Source organism: Oncorhynchus masou, chromosome 9 (genome assembly GCF_036934945.1).
Source record: "Oncorhynchus masou masou isolate Uvic2021 chromosome 9, UVic_Omas_1.1, whole genome shotgun sequence".
In the NCBI taxonomy this organism is placed as follows: Eukaryota; Metazoa; Chordata; class Actinopteri; order Salmoniformes; family Salmonidae; genus Oncorhynchus; species Oncorhynchus masou.
The window spans coordinates 34,660,334-34,684,167 of NC_088220.1; the positions used below are offsets into that span (position 1 = coordinate 34,660,334).

A 23,834-nucleotide genomic window follows, 5' to 3' on the forward strand; every position below is an offset into this window, starting at 1 on the left:
TGCTTCCAGAGGCAGTTTGGAACTCCGGTAGTGAGTGTTGCACTTCACAATAACAGCACTTACGGTTGACCCGGGGCAGAAATTTGACGAACTGACTTGTTGGAAAGGTGGCATCCTATGACGGTGCCATGTAGAACATCACTGAGCTCTTCAGTAAGGCCATTCTACTGCCAATGTTTGTCTATAGAGATTGCATGGCGGTGTGTTTGATTTTTACACAGGTGTGGCTGAAATAGTTGAATCCACATGCTTTTGGGCACATAGGGCAGTTCTATACCATTTAAAATTATACATATTACATTTCATAACACTTGTGTAGCTACAAAGTTCATGACAAAATATGCAATTGAAATGTATAAAACTCTACATGACCATAGTTTGAAATACCTACTGTAGTAAGTTGTCTTTGGCATTAATTCCCTTTGGCAGTGCATATACAGTAAATAATACTAATACAATGATTCAGTGAGAATATGGTTGGTCAGGTTTAGTGTTCTTGACCATAACTGACATTATTTACCTTAAAGGCATAAAACAAATGTATCCTGGGTCAAATCTGTACCAGCTGGGCCACTAACAAGATGGCCCTTCCGTAGTCTACAACAGCATTACCCAAACTCAGTCCCGTGGGCCCCAAAGGATGCACGTTTTGGTTTTTGCCCGAGCACTGCACAGCTGATTCAAATAACCAACTCGTCATCAAGCTTTGATTATTTGAATCAGCTATGTAGTGCTAGTGCAAAACGGGGCCCCAGGACTGAGTTTGAGAAACGCTGTTCTACAAGGTGGCATTTCAAACCCGTTGCCTAGTTAGTCCACAGGATTCATCACCATCCCTCTCTGTTCAGAGTCCCTAATGGTTACGACAGCTCCTCATCATCCTCGCTGACCAGTATAGTGTCCAAGTCCTTGCGCTGTGCGCTCTCTGTGACAAATTCTCTCTGCTGGGCCTCCAGCTCTCTGAGCTCCCCCTGCAGGCGCTCCAGATGCAGCGCACGCCGGTTCCTCAACAGCTTCATGGGGAACGGGTTCATGTCACTGAAGGCAATGTTGGTCAGCTTCCTATTGGACAAGCCCAATATTACTCAACCTGCTTATTTCCATACAGTAGAATTAATCTATATGCTGCATGGCTAAATAAAGAAAAATGAACAAGCTCTATTGAGCTAACCCAAGGTCTCTAATTGACATTTTTGTCATTCAGCAGACACTCATACAGAGTCACTTACAGGAGCAATAGCTCCATCTCTGTGTGGTTGTACATGCATGCATTGGTCGGACAGGAGTTTCTGAAAAAGTGATGGAGTTTCTGAAAAAGCCCAATTCTGATATTTGTTTCCACTAATCACGGACAGGAGTTTCTGAAAAAGTGATGCCGAGTAAGTCATCCTGGCTATGTCTATACAGGCAGCCCAATTCTGATATTTGTTTCCACTAATCACATCAAAAGACCAATTAATGAAAAATGAATCAATTTGGCTGCCTTTGTAAACACAGCCCTGGTATCTCATCTGCTCTTTGTTTGGAGATAAGAGAGACTGTGGTGAAAGTGCCCTCAATGCACTCATCTGGCTGTATAGCCTCTTATCTCCCAAGTGTTGAGCCCATAGCTCTGCCGTCACTGCTACTATCTGAATTATATATGGTGATGTCTGTCTTGGCCGACGGAAAAAATAGCTCCTCAGTCTGCTCTGCCATTAACACACCGACAAATAGGGCACCAGAAAAATAATAGTCTCAGAAGGTACAGGACAAAAAGCGCAAACCATATAGATAATAGAACAATTTAACGGGTTACAAATGACAAGCTAAATATGATTTGGTGGAATGGTTCAAAATCCACGTAGGGGTGTATCAGGTGTGTTTGTGCTGGGCTTGGCTGGAGTCCAGGAGTTTAAGACTCCTACTACAGTGGTTACTGTCCCACTAGAGAAACACTGACCTACTATAGTGCTATATTTTCATAACACTGCCTCCACATTTTGACCTTGGATGATTTTTGTGGCCCCTCACCTGCCGTCAGAGATGGTCTTGGCAAAGAAGCGCAGGTATTGGTAGATCTCCACGCTGTCATTTATCTTCAAGATGTCCTCCTCTTTGTACTTGAACAGAGCCAGGGCATACCGAAATATCACCTGCACAAAAAACATGCATGCATGTTTACATTAGAAGTGGTTTATTTACTACTAATAATAATTTTATACCAGGTCAGTCATCGAGGCCCAAATTTGAATGCCCCTGGGCTAGGGGCTATTTACATGTTTCCAGCCCAGGCTCTAGTTTCTCTCAGGTGGGGTACCTTGGTACCCTCATAGAGGAAGGCGTCCCACACTCGCAGGAGGATATCGCTGGGCAGGCTCTCTACGAACACCACGAGGAACCAGTTGAAAGTGATGAGGGACACGTCCACGCTATGCTCCTCAAAGTGAGCCGCCAGCCGGGGTATCTTCTCAGCCATGAAGTCCTTTAGCACACACTGGTCTGCCTGCAACATCCACACACACCACGTCCCACTGGGTCACATCAGCAGACGGCGTTAACCGATATTGACGTGACAAATCTTGAATTCATTACATCGTTCATTAAACTATGCGCTATTCAGTTCCATGTTTTGGAACAGATTCAGAACTAAAATCAGTTAAAACCACAACTTCCCATAATGTTGTACATTTTTTACTACAGTGGAGAACTTACAGAACTGTAGATCTCGATACCATTTATGCTACGCATCTATGTCGTTGCTTAAAAACATATATCCTTGGAGCCGAATCATTACCTGCGAGGATATGAGCGTTTTGGTGTAGTAGTCCTGGGGCATGATGGCCTCCACCACAGCTACTAGACACCAGAAGGCATCCTGCTCACTCTCCAGCACCAGGAGAGCTATGGCCGCCAGCCTGAAGGGAGAAGGAGTGGCCAACGTCATTGTTGTCCTTGGTCATTCATTTGACATTTTAGTCATTTAGCAGAGGCTCTTTTCCAGAGCACACATTTTCATACTTTTTTCCCCCTGACTGGTTCTCCGTGGGAATCGAACCCACAACCATGGTGTTGCAAGCACCATGCTCAACCAACTGAGCCACACGGCACCCCATATTCTGTAGAGATCGTTTTGAGGTCTGTGAAAGCTTGTTTTGTATTTTTATAGCCTGCCCCGAGTAGCCAGATAGAAGAAAATGTATGTTTTAGACAAGACAATTATATTTTCACAAAAATATAATTGTCTTCGTCAGGCATTCATTAAGCTGAGAACATTGTGTAGGTAATTGTTTTGGAGTCGACACTATATATATCAGTTTACAACTTTGTCCATTAGATGGCAGTATTTGTTTTTTATATTTTATTCAGCACACTGCTGACTAATATAGGTAGTCTTGTGCACCTGTTGAGGCCCTGGCAGTAGCCGATGGTGGGGTTTTGCCAGGAGAAGGCCAGCAGGATTCGTTGGAGCTGCTGCAGGGCGGGGCTGGAGGGTGAGGAGAAGTGCTGATTGGTGGTGAGAGTGCGGTACAGGTCCAACTGGATCTGTCTGGAGGCCTGGTGGGGCGATGTAAGGCTCTTCTGGCACAGCTACAACAATAATGGACGGATTTCATGTAGGTGGATGGAGAGATGGACAGATGTTTTGGATGACTGTCCATACAGTCCATTCTAAAAGTATTCAGAACCCCTAGACTTTTTTCAAATTTTGTTACGTTACAGACTTGTTCTAAAAATGGATTTTGAAAAATATTTTAAATCTTCAATCTACACACAATACCCTATAACAACAAAGCAAAAACAGGTTTTTAGAATGTTTGCAAATGTATAAAAAAATTATAACATTTACATAAAGTATTCAGACCCTTTACTCAGTACTTTGTTGAAGCACCTTTGGAAGCGATTACAGAGCATAGAGTCTTCTTGGGTATCACGATACAAGCTTGGCACACCTGTATTTGGGGAGTTTCTTGCATTCTTCTCTGCAGATCCTCTCAAGCTCTGTCTGATTGGATGGGGAGCATCGCTGCACAGCTATTTTCAGGTCTCTCCAGAGATGTTCCATCAGGTTCAAGTCCGGACTCAGGATGGGACACTCAAGGACATTCAGAGACTTGTCCCAAAGCCATTCCTGCGTTGTCCTGGCTGTGTGCTTAGAGTTGTTGTTATGTTGGAAGGTGAACCTTCACCCCAGTCTGAGGTCCCGAGTGCTTTGGAGCAGGTTTTCATTACATTTTGGCAAACTCTAAGTGGGCTGTCATGTGCCTTTTACTGAGGAGTGACTTCTATCTGGCCACACTACCATAAAGGCCTGATTGGTGGAGTGCTGCAGAGATGGGAGAACCTTCCAGAAGGACACCTATCTCCACAGAGGAACTCTGGAGCTCTGTCAGAGTGACCATCGAGTTCTTTGTCACCTCCCTGAGCATGGCCCTTTCCCCCGGTTTGCTCAGTTTAGCAGGGCGGCCAAGTCTTGTTGGTTCCAAACTTCTTCCATTTAAGAATGATGGGAGGCTCTTGGGGACCTTCAATGCTGCAGAAATGTTTTGGTACCCTTCCCCAGATCTGTGTCTCAACACAATCCTGTCTCGGAGCTCTATGGACAATTCCTTCGACCTCATGGCTTGGCTTTTGCTCAGTGGTACCTTACATAGACAGGTGTGTGCCTTTCCAAATTATGTCAAATCAATAGAATTGACCACAGGTGGACACCAATCAAGTTGTATAAACATCTCAAGGATGATTAATGGAAACAGGATGCACCTAAGCTCAAATTCGAGTTTCATAGCAAAGGGTCTGAATACTTGTAAGATATGTTTTTTTATTTGTAATTTTTATTTTTTATTTATTTATTACATTTTAGAATAAGGCTGTAAAGTAACAAAATGTGGAAAAAGGGAAGGGGTCTGAAATACTTTCCAAATGCACTGTAGATACTGTATATTGAGACATACACTACCATTCAAAAGATTAGGGTCACTTAGAAATGTCCTTATTTTTGAAAGAAAAGTTTTTTTAAATTGTCTTAAAATAACATCAAATTGATCAGAAATACAGTGTGGACATTGTTTGTGTTGTAAATGACTATTGTAGTTGGAAACGGCTGATTTCTTTGTGGAATATCTACATAGGCGTACAGAGTCCCATTATCAGCAACCATCACTCCTGTGTTCCAATGGCATGTTGTGTTAGCTAATCCAAGTTTATCATTTTAAAAGGCTAATTGATCATTAGAAAACACTTTGGCAATTATGTTTGCACAGTTGAAATCTGTTGTGCTGATTTAGAGAAGCAATACAACTGGCCTTCTTTAGACTAGTTGAGTATCTGGAGCATCAGCATTTGTGGGTTTGATTACAGGCTCAAAATGGCCAGAAACAAAGAACTTTCTTCTGAAACTCGTCAGTCTATTCTTGTTCTGAGAAATGAAGGCTATTCCATGCGAGAAATTGCCAAGAAACTGAAGATCTCGTACAACACTGTGTACTACTCCCTTCACAGAACAGCGCAAACTGGCTCTAACCAGAATAGAAAGAGGAGTGGGAGGACCCGGGCACAACTGAGCAAGAGGACAAGCACATTAATTGCAAAAGGGTTTACTAATGATCAATTAGCCTTTTAAAATGATAAACTTGGATTAGCTAACACAACGTGCCATTGGAACACAGGAGTGATGGTTGCTGATAATGGGCCTCTGTACACCTATGTAGATATTCCATAAAAAAAATAAAAAAATCAGCCGTTTCCAGCTACAATAGTCATTTACAACATTAACAATGTCTACACTGTATTTCTGATCAATCTGATGTTATTGTAATGGACAAAAAAATTTGCTTTTCTTAAAAAAAATTCTAAGTGACCCCAAACTGTTGGTGAATGGTAGTGTACAGAATGGTAGTGTACAGTAGATTGAGCGATTGAGAGCTACATTGTAAGGAGGTGAACTTGCTTAATCCAATACCACCCACCTGCTGGTAGCGATCCGGGTGGCGCTCCCATAGCGCGCGTGTGCGCACCCTCACCACCCAGCGCCACACCCGTGGGCGGTACTCACACGGCACGCCGCCCCGCAGAAGGCTTTTGAGCTCCGAAGAGGGGCAGAGGTTGTCGGCCGGGCGGCCCCCCAGATACTGAGCCCAGCGGCCCAGCAAGAGTCTGTCCCCGGCCTCCTGCCTCAGCAGGCTGTGGGAGCGGATCTCCTGGGCCTGGATCTTGGCCAGCAGTTTTATGTCCTCCACCTCGTAGTCTGGGATGATCTTGAAGCCGTACTCGTCGTGCTCCCTGAGGGACAGCCAAAAGAAAAAGATCAATGGTTTTGATGATATAAAAATGTTCACTCATTGTCTGACTGTATTGTTGATTTAATGTATTGTCTCTCTCTTATGTCTCATTGTTAATTATCACAGGACACTACAGCTGAAAGCAGCATGGTGAACAACAATCCAGTCCTGTCATCTGTCAGTGTAGTGAAGCAGAGGAGACAAGGAGACAAAGAAGGAAGCCATTTTAGACTATTGAGCCCCTGTTACCTGACAGGGTTGAGTTTGAGCACGTCATTCAGGTCTCCCTGTAGTGGGTCCTCTCCTTGTAGTTTCCTCACAGCCTCCCGCTGGCCCGGTTCTAGAACCTTGTTCTCCTGCAGCTTCCCCAGTACGCCCAGATAACGACTCTCTATCTGACAGTTACGAGCCTCCAGGTATGCACACTGCAACACAAAATAAGCGACCCCTAATCAAGACTAAGGTCCCAGTTCAATCAACTCTAGTGGCCAAGAGTGTTTCACACTAACCGCAATCCACTCTAACCCTCTTCCACTTTTCTTTTTCTTTATTTTGACTATTTTCTACATTGTAGAATAATAGTGAAATAACACAGTAACCAGAAAGTGCTAAACAAATATTTCATTTTTGAGATTCTTCAAAGTAGCCACCCTTTCCCTTGATGACAGCTTTGCACGCTCTTGGCATTCTCTCAATTAGCTCCATGAGGTAGTCAACTGGAATGCATTTCAATTAAAAGGTGTGCCTTGTTAATTGTGGAATTTCTTTCCTTCTTAATGCATTTGAGCCAATCAGTTGTGTTGTGACACGGTAGGGGTGGTATACAGAAGATAGCCCTATTTGGTAAAAGACCAAGTCCATATTATGGCAAGAACAGCTCAAATAAGCAAAGAGAAACAAAAGCCCATCATTACTTTAAACATGAAGGTCAGTCAATCTGGAATATTTCAAGAACTTTTAAAGTTTCTTTAAGTGCAGTCACAAAAACCAACAAGCGCTATGATGAAGCTGGCTCTCATTAGGACCGCCACAGGAATGGAAGACCCAGAGTTACATCTGCTGCAGAGGATAAGTTCATTAGAGTTACCAGCCTCAGATTACAGGCAATTATAAATTCTTCAGAGTTCAAGTAGCAGACACATCTCAACATCTACTGTTCAGAGACTGTTTGAATCAGGCCTTCGTGGTCAAATTGCTGCAAAGAAACCACTACTAAAGGACACCAACCAAGAAACACGAGCAATGGACATTAGACCAGTGGAAATTTGTCCTTTGGTCGGCGTCCAAATTTGAGATTTTTGGTTCTAACCGTTGTGTCTTTGTGAGACGTAGAGTAGGTGAACGGATGACCTCCGCATGTGTGGTTACCACCGTGAAGCATTGAGGGGGAGATGTGATGGTGTGTGGGTGCTTTGCTGGTGACACTGTCAGGGATTTATTTAGAATTCAAGGCCAGCATGGCTACCACAGCATTCTGCAGCGATACACCACATCATCTGTTTTGCGCTTATTGGGACTATCATTTGTTTTTCAACAGGACAATGACCCAACACACCTCCAGGCTGTGTAAGGCTATTCGACCAAGAATGAGAGTGATGGAGTGCTGCATTAGATGACCTGGCCTCCACAATCACCCGACCTCAACCCAATTGAGATGGGTTGGGATGAGTTGGACCGCAGAGTGAAGGAAAAGCCGCCAACAAGTGCTCAGCATATGTGGGAACTCCTTCAAGACTGTTGGAAAGAATTCCAGGTGAAGCTACTTGAAAGAATGCCAAGAGTAAGCAAAGCTGTCATCAAGGCAAAGGGTGGCTACTTTGAAGAATCTCAAATATACGGTTACTACATGATTCCATATGTGTTATTTCATAGTTTTGATGTCTTCACTACTATTCTACAATGTAGAAAATAGTACAAATAAAGAAAAACCCTTGAATGAGTAGGTGTGTCCAAACTTTTGACTGGTACTGTATTTGCTACTGAATAGCCCACATAGTGACTAGGCAGGCCTACCTTCACCATAAGGCTTTTCTCCTGCTCGGAACTGTTGAGCCATAGCTTGGTCAACTGGTAGATCTCAGAGTTCAGGAACTTGTTCTGGATCTTGTAGGCCTCAATGTCATCCTGTGAAAAATATGAATAGAGAGCTAGGAAGGACATGGTACGGGGTATTTAAAGAAGCAAAGAAAAAAATGCTTCAGATTTGGACTACCAACATAATCTACTTCAAAAGACTATAGATCTGGTCTGGGTCTGAGGCCGGACTTCACTCTGATGGTCGACCGATCAAACCACAAACCAACCTTGAGGTTCTCTGTGTCCTCATTTAACTGGCGGAAGGTCTGGGCCTCCAGGCCGTTGGTGGTGGACACTGTGCGTGTAGGGTCGGCCAAGCAGGCTGACACCTTCTCTAACAGCTTCAGGATCACCTGGATGATACCAAGAGACAATGATATCGTAAATCTTTAGATTAGATCAGGAAGTGTAGAGCTACACTGGGAACCAAATAGAATAGAATAGACCCTCGAATCTAGATCTACCGCTACTTTGCATTCTGATTGGTTACTTGGAATTTCACCGTAATGCTTAAAACCACCTATCCAATCCTTTCAGGATAATGATGACGACATGCCTATTCTAATCCTTCCCTAGCTGACCCTTCCTGTCTGAGCCTCACTTCCTGTTTTGCGTGGTTCTTCTTCCTCATCAGGGTCACGTTCTCCTGCAGCTCGGCCACGTGGGCGTCCCTCTGGGCTAGGCTGGTTCTCAGGTCTTCCCCCTCGGCCTTCAGCTCCAACAAGCGGCCTCGTAGGTCAGCGGCGTGACGCTCGTAGTGCCTCAGCAGCTCCAGGCGCTCCTGCTCGCCCGCCAGGAACTCTGTGCACGTCCGCTTCTCCAGCTGAGCCACCTCCAGGGCCTTGTGTAGGAGCCACACCAGTTCCTGGATGGGGGAAGGGTGAGAAATAAGAGGATAGGATGCAGGGTGGGAATACAAATTAAATTTAATGGAGCTGCTACTGATATCAGAAGACACTGCTTACTAGTGTGATTGATGAACTTTGGTCTTAGCTCTAACCTTCTGGGCCTTGACGTCCTCATCTAGTATGTGCTTTTCGTGCTGGAGGCAGGTCGTCCTGTCTGCGCTTTCTGAAGGAGCTTCCCGGAGCACCGCAGGCATGGTGGCACAGCTTCCCCTCGTCTTCTTCCTGCTCCTCGGGGACGGGGACGGCAATGGGCACGACCTGCCCTCTACAGGGGAGAGCTGGTCCCTGGGGTCCACCAACAGCAGCAGGGGTGTAGGGGTCAGGGGGTCAACGGAAGTCCTAGGACCTATACACTCTTCGGAAAAAAAGGTGCCCTCTTGAACCTAAAAGTGTCCTTCAGGCTGTCCCCATGGAAGGACCCTTTGAATAACCCTTTTTGGTTCCAGGTAGAATCCTTTCCACATAGAATTCTACATGGAACCAAAAAGGGTTCTCCTTTGGGAACAGTCGAAAACCCCGTTTGAAACCCTTTTTTCTACAAGTGTAAGGGGGCATGGCTCTGTGGTTATTATGGACTGTGAGGAATCACTAATGTGTCAAGGAAAATGTATTTTAGTCAAGAAAAAATGACAATACTGTACATAGTTATCAGACAATGAGAGAACCTGATCCTTCTGACTTCAATCAGCTGCCAACAGAGGGCAGGAGTATGCCACCAGTGTAGAACACCAGTGTATTGGAGAACATCTCCAGAAGCTGCGGTGTGTGTGAGACGTACCAAGCCTGTTGTGGGCTGTCTGGGAGGGAGTCTTTGAGGGGTTCAGTGGGTTCCAGGGAGGAGGCACCTCCAAATGGAACACACTCCGACTCCGCTCCAGGGAGGACCGCTTGGAAAACAGACTGTGCACTGAGTTCCTGCAGGAGCAACACACACACAAACGTAACCATGCACACCAACACACACGCACAGCAGTATCATTAACCTGCAATCAATCTGGCCCACACCTTTTGAACAAAACAACTATACCAGCTGCACTGAAAGTGAAATCCCACTACTAGGCAAAAAAACTACTTTCATCTCAAAGTCACTTTTGCTACTAAGTAAATCTTGGCATGTTAGCAGATAATAAGCACCTGTAGTCACAAAGCCACAAACAGTTGTAATGACTACAATCAACAAAGTCGATGAATATCAAGTCCAACGTCAACTACGTCAACCGTATGTTGTACAGTACCAGTCATATGCCTCAATCACAAATGAACGGGATAAGACGGGAACATCTAAAAATGATGAGGCACTTACTGAATCTCTATCAGAGGGTGTTTGATGGAGAAGTTGCTTAGGGGGTTCCGTTGTGGCGGCGCGGGAAGATTGGCGGCCTCCTCGCCTATGAGGCCTGGCGGGGTCTTCACCTTGGGCAGGAAGTAATCTACATTACAGGAAGTAACAGCAAAGAACAACGTAAGTGGGATCACACCCTCTGGAGCCAGGGAACACAAAGGACACAGCTACTCATGTAACAAGCAGGAAACTTCCGGCTAAAGACAATGAGAGTGATATCATGGGTTGAAATACAGAGGATAAAGATTATGACTGGGCAGCAGACTTGTGTTAACTTGTTCTTTAGGTGAAGTTGTTTGCTCTTACTGTACTGCTATGAACTGAAGATTATCACATTGGGTGAGAGCTGGGGAAAAAAATCCAACCCATTGAAACGTCAAGATATTCATATATTTTTGCGTGAAAGGAACAATTTCCAGACTACTTTTGGACAGCCAGGTTGTGCACGCTGGATGAAACTAGTCAAAATATACTGTTTTGTTCCTCCATAAGCTCTGTGAAATATTTTGGGCCTGTCAGGGCAAGCATGAAATACCTCACAATTCACAAACCAGTTGGTAGGAAAGGTTGTGTCTATACCAGGAGCAAACTCAGTTATGTTGGTCATAGTCATAACAGGGTAGTAACGATAACATAACTTTCACGTTGTTCATTCATGCTTATTCCAGACATCTATGACTTGAACACTTGAATATCTTAGGTCATCTTATGTCTCTTTTAAATTCAAGCTGTTTGCGCTTCAAAATAACACAAGGATGTACAGCACCAGTCAAAAGTTTGGACACCTACTCATTAAAGGGTTTTTCTTTATTTTTACTATTTTCTACATTGTTTCTTTGCAGCAATTCGACTATGAATGCCTGATTCACACAGTCTCCTCTGAACAGTTGATGTTGAGATGTGTCTGTTACTTGAACTCTGTGAAGCATTTATTTGGGCTGCAATCTGAGGTGCAGTTAACTCTAATGAACTTATCCTCTGCAGCAGAGGTAATTCTGGGTCTTCCTTTCCTGTGGCGGTCCTCATGAGAGCCAGTTTCATCACAGCGCTTTATGGTTTTTGCGATTTTGCACTTGAAGAAACTTTAAAAGTTCTTGAAATTGACTCCCGATTGATTGACCTTCATGTCTTGAAGTAATGATGGACTGTTGTTTCTCTTTGCTTATTTGAGCTGTTCTTGCCATAATATGGACTTGGTCTTTTACCAAATAGGGCTATCTTCTGTATACCTCCCCTGCCTTGTCACAACACAACTGATTGGCTGAAACATATTAATTCCACAAATTAACTTTTAACAAGGCACACCTGATAATTGAAATGCATGACCACCTCATGCAGCTGGTTGAAAGAATGCCAAATGTGTGCAAAGCTGTCATCAAGGCAAAGGGTGGCTACTTTGAATAATCTCAAACATATTTTGATTTGTTTAACACTTGTGGTTACTACATGATTCCATATGTGTTATTTCACAGTTTTGATGTCCTCACTATTATTCTACAATGTAGAAAATAGTACAAATAAATGAAAACCCTTGAATGAGTAGGAGTGTCCAAACTTTTGACTGGTACTGTATGTTGATTTATTGGACCAGAATAGCCTGTAGCCTGTGTGTAGTGTAGCCATGCTGTGCTGTAACCATGGTTATATTTAGTCTGTGGGCCCTGCAGCCACCTGCTCCTAGTGCAGCAGGGTGTCAGACGTGCACTTCCTCTCTCTCTGGGCAATGCAGAACCACTTCCTGCAGCTGTCAGAGGGGCTGTAGCCTTAACCTGAGTTACCCAGACTCCTCAGGGGTGAAAGAGCAGGGCACGCTGGAATCACCTGGGACACGTTCAGTAGGAAAACTTTGTGGAACTCTCAGAAATATGTCTCTCTGAATAAGATAGAAATATGTCTCTCTGAATAAGATAGAAATATGTCTCTCTGAATAAGGAATGTTAGCTCTATCCATGACATTTCTCTGCAACATTCTACAACTTTTACCCTGGTTAGATTTCGTTTACCACTTCATATTATGTTGAAATACTATTGTAAAATTGGTGGTGCTTATTTAATTGACTAGCTAAGAAAGTGTGGCGTAGCAACGGAGTAATTCCATTGGGTAATACAGTACTGCTACCAAGTCATATCTAATACTAAGTGGATAAAATCCAACTGAGCTTATCTTCACATTCAGATTGAATGACGGTACATTAACTTCTCCATTCCTGTAAAATCACTAATGGTAGATAAGTGGCTTAAGTCTCCAGAGATGAAAGCGGAAACGCATCCAGCGTGAGCATTATAGCTTTGCGATCCAGTCAAGCCAGGCACTGCCAGGAAATGTCTTCAATTTGCAGATGGAAAAATCAAAGCACATCTTATCAACATTGTTTCCTGTCCCAAACCCCACCCCAGCAATCTCAACCTTGGCCAGGTCACCCATGGGACATGAACTACACATCAACACCGGAATGTTGAATAATTTATTTTCAAAGATGAAAGCCTGTGTAGGTGAAAATAACCTTCAATCGTTTTCATGAAAATGCCATGACCCTAAAGGCCTTTAAGTAGTAAATCTACATTTAGGGCCCAAAAAGGGAAGCCGAACCTTAATTTGTTGAGTACCTTTAAGACATTCTATTGTTTAGACAGCAAATACCAGTGTGTCAGTTATTATCTGTTTTGAAGTTGAAACATGAATGTTGGCTATGAATGAACATTCTTCTCGAAACTATTGCAACAGATAAAAGCAATCTGCCAGGGCCAGTCATTGTGTACAGTCACCTCCAAAACTATTGGCACCCTGGATAAAGATGAGCAAAATAGACTTATATAAATAAATAATACAAATACTGAGCTATACTGTATGCAAAAAAAAATCTAAAAAGGTTTTAGTTTATAGTAGGACAATTCCTCAGAGAAAAACATGGTTTAACAAGCAATACAAAAAAAATCTCAAAAAAATTGTCACCTGTTGTCATTACTTTGCGCACCTTCCACTTGTGAGGATAACGACACTGAGCCTTTTTCTATAATGTTTTATGAGATTGGAGAACACATTGGGAAGGGATCTTTGATCGTTCCTCCATACAGAATCTTTCCAGATCCTTGATATCCTTACTCTGCGTTTTTGGACGGCCGTCTTCAATTCAAACCACAGCTTTTTGAATGGGGTTCAAGTCCGGAGACAGACTGATTTTGCGGTCAATTAACAATTCATTTGTGGATTTTGATGTGTTTGGGGTCATTGTCTTGCTGGAAGTAATCAGGCCCACCACTGTGTTGTCAGCATACTTGATGATTTAGTTGGAGACCTGCGTGGCCACACATGGATGAACAGGGAGTACAGGAGGGGGTTGAGTTTGCACTCTGAGTACGCACCAGCATTCGTACATAGGTATTCCTCTTGTCCAGATGGGATAAGGCAGTGTGATGGCAATTGCGTCATCCGTGGATCTGTTGGCGCGGTATGCAAATTTCAGTGGGTCGAGGGTGTCAGGTAAGTAGAGGTGATATGATCCTTAACTAGTCTCTCAAAGTAGGTGAGTGCTACGGGGCGATTGTCATTTAGTTCAGTTACCTCCCTTTCCTGAGTACAGAAACAATGGTGGACATCTTGAAGAAAGTGGGGACAAGGAGAGACGGAATATGTCTATTGCATAGAGGTGGCATCTAAATTGTAGATTTGGAGACCTCAGGTTCTGTAATTCTCCAAATGTGGCCGTTGGACTTTTCTTTGACTCCAGAACCATCTTCCTCACTGCGCGTAGGGACAAGATACACATGCATCCTCTACCAGGCAACTTTACCACTGTTCAGGTGGTTTTAAACTTTTAAATTGTTCCCCTGTAAGTGGTATAAGTCAGAAGTTTACATACACTTTAGCCAAATACATTTCAACTCAGTTTTTCACAATTCCTGACATTTAATCCTTTTAAAAATTCCCTGTCTTAGGTCAGTAAGGATCACCACTTTATTTTAAGAATGTGAAATGTCCGAATATTAGTAGAGCTAATTATTTATTTCAGCTTTTATTTCTTACATCACATTCCCAGTAGGTCAGAAGTTTACATTCACTCAATTAGTATTTGGTAGCATTGCCTTTAAATTGTTTAACTTGGGTCAAATGTTTCGGGTAGCCTTCCACAAGCTTCCCACAATAAGTTGGGTGGATTTTGGCCAATTCCTCCTGACACAGCTGGTGTAACTGAGTCAGGTTTGCAGGCCTCCTTTCTCACAAATGCTTATTTAGTTCTGCTCACAAATGTTCTATAGGATTGAGGTCAGGGCTTTGTGATGGCCACTCCAATATCTTGACTTCATTGTCCTTAAGCCATTTTGCCAACTTTGGAAGTATGCTTGGGGTCATGATGACATCTATTTTGTGAAGTGCTCCAGTCCCTCCTGCAGCAAAGCACCCCCACCACATGATGCTGCCACTCTCGTGCTTCACCGTTAGGATGGTGTTCTTCGGCTTGCAAGCCTCCCCCTTTTTCCTCCAAACATAACGATGGTCATTATAGCCAAACAGTTCTATTTTTGTTTCATCAGACCAGAGGACATTTCTCCCAAAAATACAATCTTTGTCCCCATGTGCAGTTGCAAACCGTAGTCTGGCTTTTTTATGGCGGTTTTGGAGCAGTGGCTTCTTCCTTGCTGAGCGGCCTTTCAGGTTATATCGATATAGGACTTGTTTTACTGTAGATATAGACATGTTTGTACCTTTTTCCTCCAGCATCTTCACAAGGTCCTTTACTGTTGTTCTGGGATTGATTTGCACTTTTCGCACCAAAGTACGTTCATCTCTAGGAGACAGAACGGGTCTCGTTCCTGAGCGGTGTGACGGATGCTTGGTCCCATGGTGTTTATACTTGCGTACTATTGTTTGTACAGATGAACGAGGTCTTGGCTGATTTCTTTTGACTTTCCCATGATGTCAAGCAAAGAGGCACTGAGTTTGAAGGTAGGCCTTGAAATACATCCACAGGTATACCTCCAATTGACTCAAATAATGTCAATTAGCCTATCAGAAGCTTCTAAAGCCATGACATCATTTTCAGGAATTTTTCAAGCTGTTTAAAGGCACAGTCGACTTAGTGTATGTAAACTTCTGACCCACTGGAATTGTGATACAGTGAATTATAAGTGAAATAATCTGCCTGTAAACAATTGTTGGAAAAATGACTTGTATCATGCACAAAGTAGATATCCTAACTGACATGCCAAAACTATAGTTTGTTTACAAGAAATTTGTGGAGTGGTTGAAAAACAAGTTTTAATGACTCCAACCTGAGTGTATGTAAACTTCCGACTTCAACTGTATTTGATTTTTTTCATTCGTTTTTCTGTACCCATTGCCTGATTTATGAAAGTCAACAATCATTTATCTGTTTTTATTTGTGAGTTCTTTGCCTTTCCCTATGGTGATGGATCACAAAGGGATTTTACATGAGGTAACACGCATCTTTATACCCCAGCAAAACCGGAAGCCATTGAAGGTGAGATTAATTTAAAAAAGTAGAATGTTAAATGTTTCATTTTGTTTGATTTTATTTACAAGAATCCTTAGGGGTGCCAATAATTTTGACTCTCATCTTTATTTTTGTGTGTTTTTGTATTAATGGTATATAGATATATCTATGACATAGACTGATCAGGTGAAAGCATGATCCCTTATTGATGTCACTTGTTAAATCCACTTCAAATCAGTGTAGATGAAGGGGGGGACCGTTAAAGAAGGTTTTTAAGCCTTGTGACAATTGAAACATGGATTGTGTATGTGTGCCATTCTGAGGATGAATGGGAAAAACAAAATATTTAAGTGCCTTTGAATGGGGTATGGTAGTAAGTGCCTGTGTCAAGAACTGCAATGCTGCTGGGTTTTTCACGCTCTACAGACATCCAGCCAATGACAACTGTGGGAAGCATTGGAGTCAACATGGGCCAGCATTCCTGAGGAACACTTTCAACACCTTGTAGAGTCCATGCCCCAATGAATTGAGGCTGTTCTGAGGGCAAAAGGGGGTGCAACTCAATATTAGGAAGGTGTTCCTAATCATTTGTACACTCACTGTAATATTGAGCAGACAATATACTAGATTCAGCTGCGGGATGATATTTTCTTGAGCAGATGATCGTGGGGCCGGAACTTAATTACAAATAATTAGACTGCAAATTGACTGCAAGAAGCCTAAACCAATATAATATTTAACTAAAACGTAACCATTTCAAACCTTGCTTACATTTATATACGATCGCATGTCTTACAGACTTTCTATTATCTTCATCAAGGGTGACAATTTTGGAAGTGACTGCATATTATTTATATATAAATGCCTGATTTTATTATTGTGGAAATATTGTATCTTACACGATGGAAACTAGTAGCAAGGAGAGCTTCCTTATTATTTTGAAAAACAGGTCTCTATTCAGAAAGACTTTAAAAAGGAAAAATAGGCCAGTTGTTTCCCAGTGCCAGACATCAGCTGACTGGACTGTTGGAGGAGCATGACACAAGTCTGTTGATCCTCCAGAAAGGTAAAACACTGGAAGGGCCTGTTCAGAAAGCTGCAACGTTACAGAATGTTCAGATAGAAATTAATTGTGTAGAACAGATATGACGGTCTGATATAAAAAAAAGGGAATCATGTCAACGCTTCTTATAGTATTTCTATCTGGAAAGTTCGGAGTGCTTCATTTACCTGAATACACATTACTGCTTCCTTTGTAACCTTAGAGTGTAACAATGATGAGCTACATTATTCTTGTTTGCACAGTGCAACAAATATTGTAACATTAAAGCTTCAATTTTGTATGAATGCTAGTTGGTTTTACCCAATGTTACCCAATGTTACGTTCATGTGTCTTGACTGGCTTGCAACACTTGATGTGCACAGTGGATTTGCTCAATCACTGAGAGGAAGTGGGTAAAATTATTTCAGGAAAGCTAGGGGTCAGTGAATAGGGAAACCCCTAGTGCCTAACCAACCAGGGAGATGATAATTAAGTTACTATGTAGCCAAGGGATGAGTGTGGTAAATATGAACACCACACTGCAATTTATTTATGTCTGTTTTCACCTCATTGATTTACAGTAAACTATTGACTGGGGGGGGGGGTATATCGGCAACATACCACGGCTAAAGGCTGTTCTGATCTACAACGCAACGCGGAGTGCTAGGACACTGCCATATACAGTGGGGCAAAAGGGTATTTAGTCAGACACCAATTGTGCAAGTACTCCCAATTAAAAAGATGAGAGAGGCCTGTAATTTTCATCATAGGTACACTTCAACTATGACAGACAAAATGAGAAAAAAATCCAGAAAATCACATTGTAGGATTTTTAATGAATTTATTTGCAAATTATTTTGGAAAATAAGTATTTGGTCAATAACAAAAGTTTATCTCAATACTTTGTTACCTTGAAATGCTTCTTACAAAGCCACTCCTTCGTTGCCAGGGCGGTGTGTTTGGGATCATTGTCATGCTGAAAGACCCAGCCACGTTTCATCTTCAATGCCCTTGTTGATGGAACGAGGTTTTCACTCAAAAATCTCACGATACATGGCCCCATTCATTCTTTCCTTTACACGGATCAGTCGCCCTGGTCCCTTTGCAGAAAAACAGCCTCAAAGCATGATGTTTCCACCCCCATGCTTCACAGTAGGTATGGTGTTCTTTGGATGCAACTCAGCATTCTTTGTCCTCCAAACACGACAAGTTGAGTTTTTACCAAAAAGTTATATTTTGGTTTCATCTGACATTCTCCCAATCTTCTTCTGGATCATCCAAATGCTCTCTAGCTAACTTCAGACGGGCCTGGACATGTACTGGCTTAAGCAGGAGGACACGTCTGGCACTGCAGGATTTGAGTCCCTGGCGGCGTAGTGTGTTACTGAGGGTAGGCTTTGTTACTTTGGTCCCAGCTCACTGCAAGTCATTCACTAGGTCCCCCCGTGTGGTTCTGGGATTTTTGCCCCACAATTCCCCGAGGTGCCTTATTGCTATTACAAACTGGTTACCAACGTAATTAGAGGCCAAAATTAGAGGCAAAAATTTGTAATACCCATGGTATACGGACTGATATACCAGGTCTTTCAGCCAATCAGCATTCAGGGCTCGAGCCACCCAGTTTATAATGTCTTATATTGTAGTGCTTGGTTGCAATTTTGACTTCAATTCAACTAACTGTATTTATCCCCTCATTAACAGTTAAAAGGGTTTTTCTACCTCTGCAATCTGCCGTAAGACATTGTCGTCACACATTGTCATAGGGTGTGTTCGTTCTGCAGCAGTGTTTGGAATCTTGTAGCCTACATGGAGATTACATTTAAAATAGCATGTATCAAGAGGGAGCGGCATAACTTGCGACATAATTGTTTTTGTCAATATACTTGAATAAAAGTTCATTTGAGGCACAAGACAAAGTATTCATATTAAAAAATGTATTTATACATTTTTATTTATTTAACTAGGCAAGTCAGTTAAGAATAAATTCTTATTTACAAATGATGGCCGACACCTGCCAAACCCTAATAACGCTGGACAATTGTGCGCCGCCCTACGGTACTCCCAATCACGGCCGGTTGTAAAACAGCCTGGAATCAAACCAGGGTCTGTAGTGACGCCTCTAGCACAGTTCTTTAGGCCGCTGCACCACTCAGGAGACCCAACTTTAGTATGACATCAACAACAAACAGAAAATGTTATCAGCTATCAAAGCAAAACTTGATCCAACTGGTTACAACATTTTCATAAATGAAACCAGTCATTGTTGATGGTACTACAGTGAATAGCATCCATTTTACGGACTCCTGGCCAATTCTGCTATTCTGTGTGTTTTTTTTTACACTGATCTTATTTTTATTTGCATTAACTTTAACTCTATTGTTGGAAAAGGTCCCATATGTAAGCATTTCACTGTTAGTCCACACCTGTTGTTTCCAAAGCATGTGACAAATAAAATGTGTCAACTAAAAAAAAAAATCCCGCTGAGGAACAGATATTGAAACTATGCAAAGTATATTGTTCCTATTTTATAAGTGTGGCACTGATTACGTGTGTGATGGCTTTTACCATTCAGTGCCATGATGTGCCATTCTTTAAACCTGCCTGAAGTATTACATTTCTCTTATCTTTTAGTGGTTCCCTAAATCACTAACCATGCATGGGACATGATGGCATTTGATTTGAACAGCTGGTATTCTTAGCCTGGTTGCCAGATCTGTTTCTACATGAACAACCTTCTCTGTCGTTCAATGTCAGGCCGAACATAATCTTGATCGGTGTCTGGGGCCACTTCATCCTACTCTCCGTCTTACTGTACCTGTGCAGGTGGTGGGTAGTTCCACCTGTCCCTCTGGTCTCTTGTGGTCAGTGCAGTGGCTTGTGGATTCTCCTGTCAGCTGGTCTCGGTGCTGCCATCTCTTCAGTTGCAGCTGCTGTAGCCAGTACATCATGGCCTCCTGGTTAGCTGCCTGAAACAGACAGAAGAGATATTGTTAGCCTACTGTACATACACGAGTGTGCCATGAGTCAGAATATCTGTAATGCATGACTTCTGAAATGTTATGGAGTTCTTTTTAAATCAGAATGTACATTTGTGGACCAAGATAAAGTATTCCAATGCCAATGTGTGAATATGAGTGTATTTGTCTCCCTGTATATCAAACATGGACACGACAAACAATAATACAACAGTTTCTTCTACTTTAAGGAGAAACAGAATAAGAGATGCCTCCATTTTGTATTAGTAAGCGTTCCCATTCAGCTCTCATGATTCAGCTCTTTGACAAAAAGGGATGTGTTGTTTTCTTATTGAGAGGAATACTGTAGATTGACACGACACAGCTGTGTGACCCAAAGAGCTGGGTTAACATGAGACAGGTATTCAAATACAAGAGCACCACTGTTTCACTGCCTCATTTTTTATAACCTCTTAGCGGTCTTCCCCATCCCTCCCCCAAAAACAATGACCTTTCAGAAATTTTGATGACACTCACATTCAGAACAACGTCCTACATTTCAAACCCTGGTGATATAGTGAAAATCTGAGGGTCCCTAATGTGATTCCCCTCTAATCAGGGACTCTCTGGCCAACCAATGACATTATTCATTCATTAATGAACTATTCATTCAAGAAAACCATCAGAACTGTCAACATCAAAGTTCAGATTTAAATACCCATTGAATTTAATATTTGATAAACCTTACCTTGAGGACAAAGGTGCGTTCGGGGGTCTGGATGTGAAAGGTGCCCTGCTCTCCTTGGAGGGGGTATCCGAGTGTGGCGCTGCACAGCTGGATTCTCCCCAGAGAGGTCACATCCAGCGCCGTCCTGTAGTAAAACAACTGTCTCTTCTTCACCTCGTACGTGAACCAGCGCGACTTCCATGTCTTCAGGGGACCTCCTTGTTTAAGGAGGTACCCACAGAGTTTACTGTTAGACAGGCTTTCCGTGGGTTGTTGCTGGGCTTGGTCGTCCGTGGTGGTGGCGGACTGAGTAAGGAATGCTTGGCTCTGGCTGTTGTCTGTGGTAGCGGTCTTAGCCGGGACCTCTTCAGTCTGGTGGTCTTGACTCGGCTGGCCCATGCTGTTTGTGTGTATAGCGGTCTCTTCAGTGCTCCAAGTCCCCAGTGTTGAGATACAATCATCACCATCATCATCCGCTGGGCTTACAGCCTCTGCTTGCAGAGGAAGTGAGTGAGACGAGGCAGCGATGGGATTTCCTTCTGGGCCCTCTCCCTCCATCACGCTGAGAGAAGAAGAGGGAGAAGAAAAAGGAGAAGAAAAACAAAGCAAACAATGACTTGGTAGCCTACAATAGAGAGGTCAGGATGCTATATTTAAACAATTGGACACTTGACATAGGAAGTGAGGGCTTCACGATGGGATCAGCATGAACACATGTTAAAGGTCCTATGCAACTGTTTTTATCTCAATAACCACTCATGTGTATTAAATTATTTAATAGGCCAATAAGAAAGAGTTCCAAACCTCTCTGCCAATAACAGCTAGTTTTTAGTTTCCCCCTGCCCACTCAGAAAACTCCTAGGCAGTCCTGGTAAAATTCTGGCTTGAGAAATTTCTATTTTTATTTATTTTTGACCATTTTAATTTATTACAATCACAGAAAGGAACTTAATTGTAACCCAGAAATGATTTGATATTGAGATAAAAACAGCTACATTGGACCTTCATACTTTTAACTGGGAATTTATTTAATACACACTTCAAAAGATTCACACACACACATGCTCACGTACCGACACACACTTGATATGACCACATTTTACGCTCCATTGATGTCATGTAGGAAACTTGTAAATACTGGTGCTCTCAAGACAACTGCTAACTCGGGAATAACCAAGGTCAAATCATGACCTTGGTGATCTTCTGGTCATTAAGTCAGAGCTCTAGAAAGATGCCTGAGTTTCTGGCATGGAATTCCGAGATAGATGACAATTCAAAAAGATTTTTTCCCAGTCAAAAATTATCTCAGATTTCCAAGTTGTCTTGACCGCACTGATGTCGGAAGTCAAGGATTTCCGAGTTCCCAGTTGTTTTGAATGCGGCATACGACCTTTCTACAGGTAATAATGCATGTAAATGCCCCTCCGCTCGTAATTATGCCGAGCGGCTCGATCACACTGACAGTGTAATTGCACAAAATGGTACGCAGCATCATCTGGATATGTGTGCAACAAAAGTTTAACATTCGCCTTCTGCTACCATTTCTGTCAAGCCATCTATGCATACAATTCGATGCATACGCTCAATCCAAGGTATGCACCACACAGAACACACTGCAACTGCCTCTGCAATGAATGTACTTCAGGTGTAACAAAGCGCCAATACGCTGTGGGTGTGATCGAAGCGTTATCCATTCTATTGACCAGATACTCTAGTGGCCAAATGAACAATGAAAGTAAACATCTTTAAAAAATGGAAGATAGTTGGGAGGAGGCAAGATCAGGTGGGACCAATCTAGCCAATGAGAGGGAAGATATGGGTGTGAACAACAGGCACAATGGTTTCCACTAGTTACAACAGCCAAGTCCAAATTGGCTATAGCACCAATATTTAAGTAAACAAAAATTTGCTTTTTTGCTGGTCTTAATTTAAGGTTAGGCATAGAGCCCCACAGTGGGCGTGTCATAATACCTAGCAGTCAAACAGGGAAATTGTTTTAAGAAACACTTAAAATAATGGCTGTGTTTCGTGTAGGCTTACCCTGCGTGATGTTTTCATAACCATGTAAATCTTTCTCGAACAAGGAGACTTTTAGCAATATATTCAACTATTTTCTCTCCGATTCGAAAGTCCTAATCAGCGTCAACATAGACATCATGCAAAACTACAAATCCCTGCAAGCTCCTTGCACATCATCTATAGCTGACACCTTTGCTGAAAGGTAGTGTCAATTTAAAACTTGCACAAGACAGTTCACAGAAAAAAAGAAAGAAAAAAAAGACAGTTCACAGAATAGCCACATTAGCAGCTAATTATCGTTTCGTTTTTGGGGAGTAAAAACACGCGAATATACTGATAAAAGCCACATGTTACTAGACAGATTTACACGGTTATCAAAACGTCACACCAGGACAAGCCTACAAGAAACACAGCCCTTATTTTAAGCGTTTCTAAAATTCCCTATGGGAAAAATGAATGCTGTAAAAACAATTGGAACAATTTCCCAGTTTGACTGCTAGGTTTTCTAGGTATTATGACTCATACTGTGGTACTCTACTATAATTTTATCAGTGTAGTTAAGATTAGGTTTAAAATCTCATTTTAATAAGAAGATAAATTGTAGAAATAAACGGGGTTTCTTTTCTCAAAGTTGCCGGGATGTCACTTGTAACAACCTAATCATTATGGAACTTAAATAGTGTAAGAGGCGTCACTGCAGTACCTGGTTCGAATCCAGGCTGCATCACATCCGGCCTTGATTGGGAGTCCCATACAGCCGCACACAATTGACCCTGCGTCGTCCAGGTTTCACCGGGGTAGGCCGCCATTGTAAATAAGAATTTGTTCCTAAACTGACTTGCCTAGTTAAATAAATAAAATACAAAATTAAGCCATTACAATGTTGTTAAACAAATTCGTCACTCTCTCAATGAACTTCATACAAAAACTCCTCGCTTTGTGAGCGAAAAAAAGCCACTTGCTGGAAAAACAGATGTTGAGCCCAGTTATCCGTCTCGAAGCCCCTTCCTCTGAAATAGCTGGCTTGGACCAAGTCAGTCGTCAAAGTCACGC

At 42.4% G+C, this 23,834-nt stretch overlaps 1 protein-coding gene across 5 annotated transcripts; it reads right to left on the minus strand.

Annotated features, from left to right (window-relative positions):
• Positions 1 to 265: 265 nt before the first annotated feature.
• Positions 266 to 23,829, minus strand: LOC135545928 (TBC1 domain family member 2A-like). 5 transcript variants are annotated; one of them, XM_064973921.1, is made up of 16 exons: positions 23,485 to 23,824; positions 20,784 to 21,324; positions 19,897 to 20,047; positions 10,548 to 10,674; positions 10,023 to 10,159; positions 9,337 to 9,599; positions 8,938 to 9,201; positions 8,564 to 8,689; positions 8,274 to 8,384; positions 6,510 to 6,685; positions 5,949 to 6,261; positions 3,383 to 3,570; positions 2,777 to 2,897; positions 2,300 to 2,485; positions 2,014 to 2,135; positions 266 to 1,062 (listed from the first exon to the last, which is right to left on the minus strand). In XM_064973921.1, the coding sequence occupies exons 1-16, from the start codon at positions 23,532 to 23,534 to the stop codon at positions 861 to 863; spliced, it is 3,078 nt and encodes a 1,025-aa protein (XP_064829993.1). In that variant the 5' UTR covers positions 23,535 to 23,824; the 3' UTR covers positions 266 to 860. The 5 variants fall into 5 exon arrangements, with proteins under 5 accessions (XP_064829993.1, XP_064829995.1, XP_064829994.1 ...); XM_064973923.1 differs by lacking the exon at positions 23,485 to 23,824 and adding an exon at positions 22,803 to 22,881; XM_064973922.1 differs by lacking the exon at positions 23,485 to 23,824 and adding an exon at positions 21,836 to 22,475.
• Between the last annotated feature and the right edge of the window lie 5 nt (positions 23,830 to 23,834).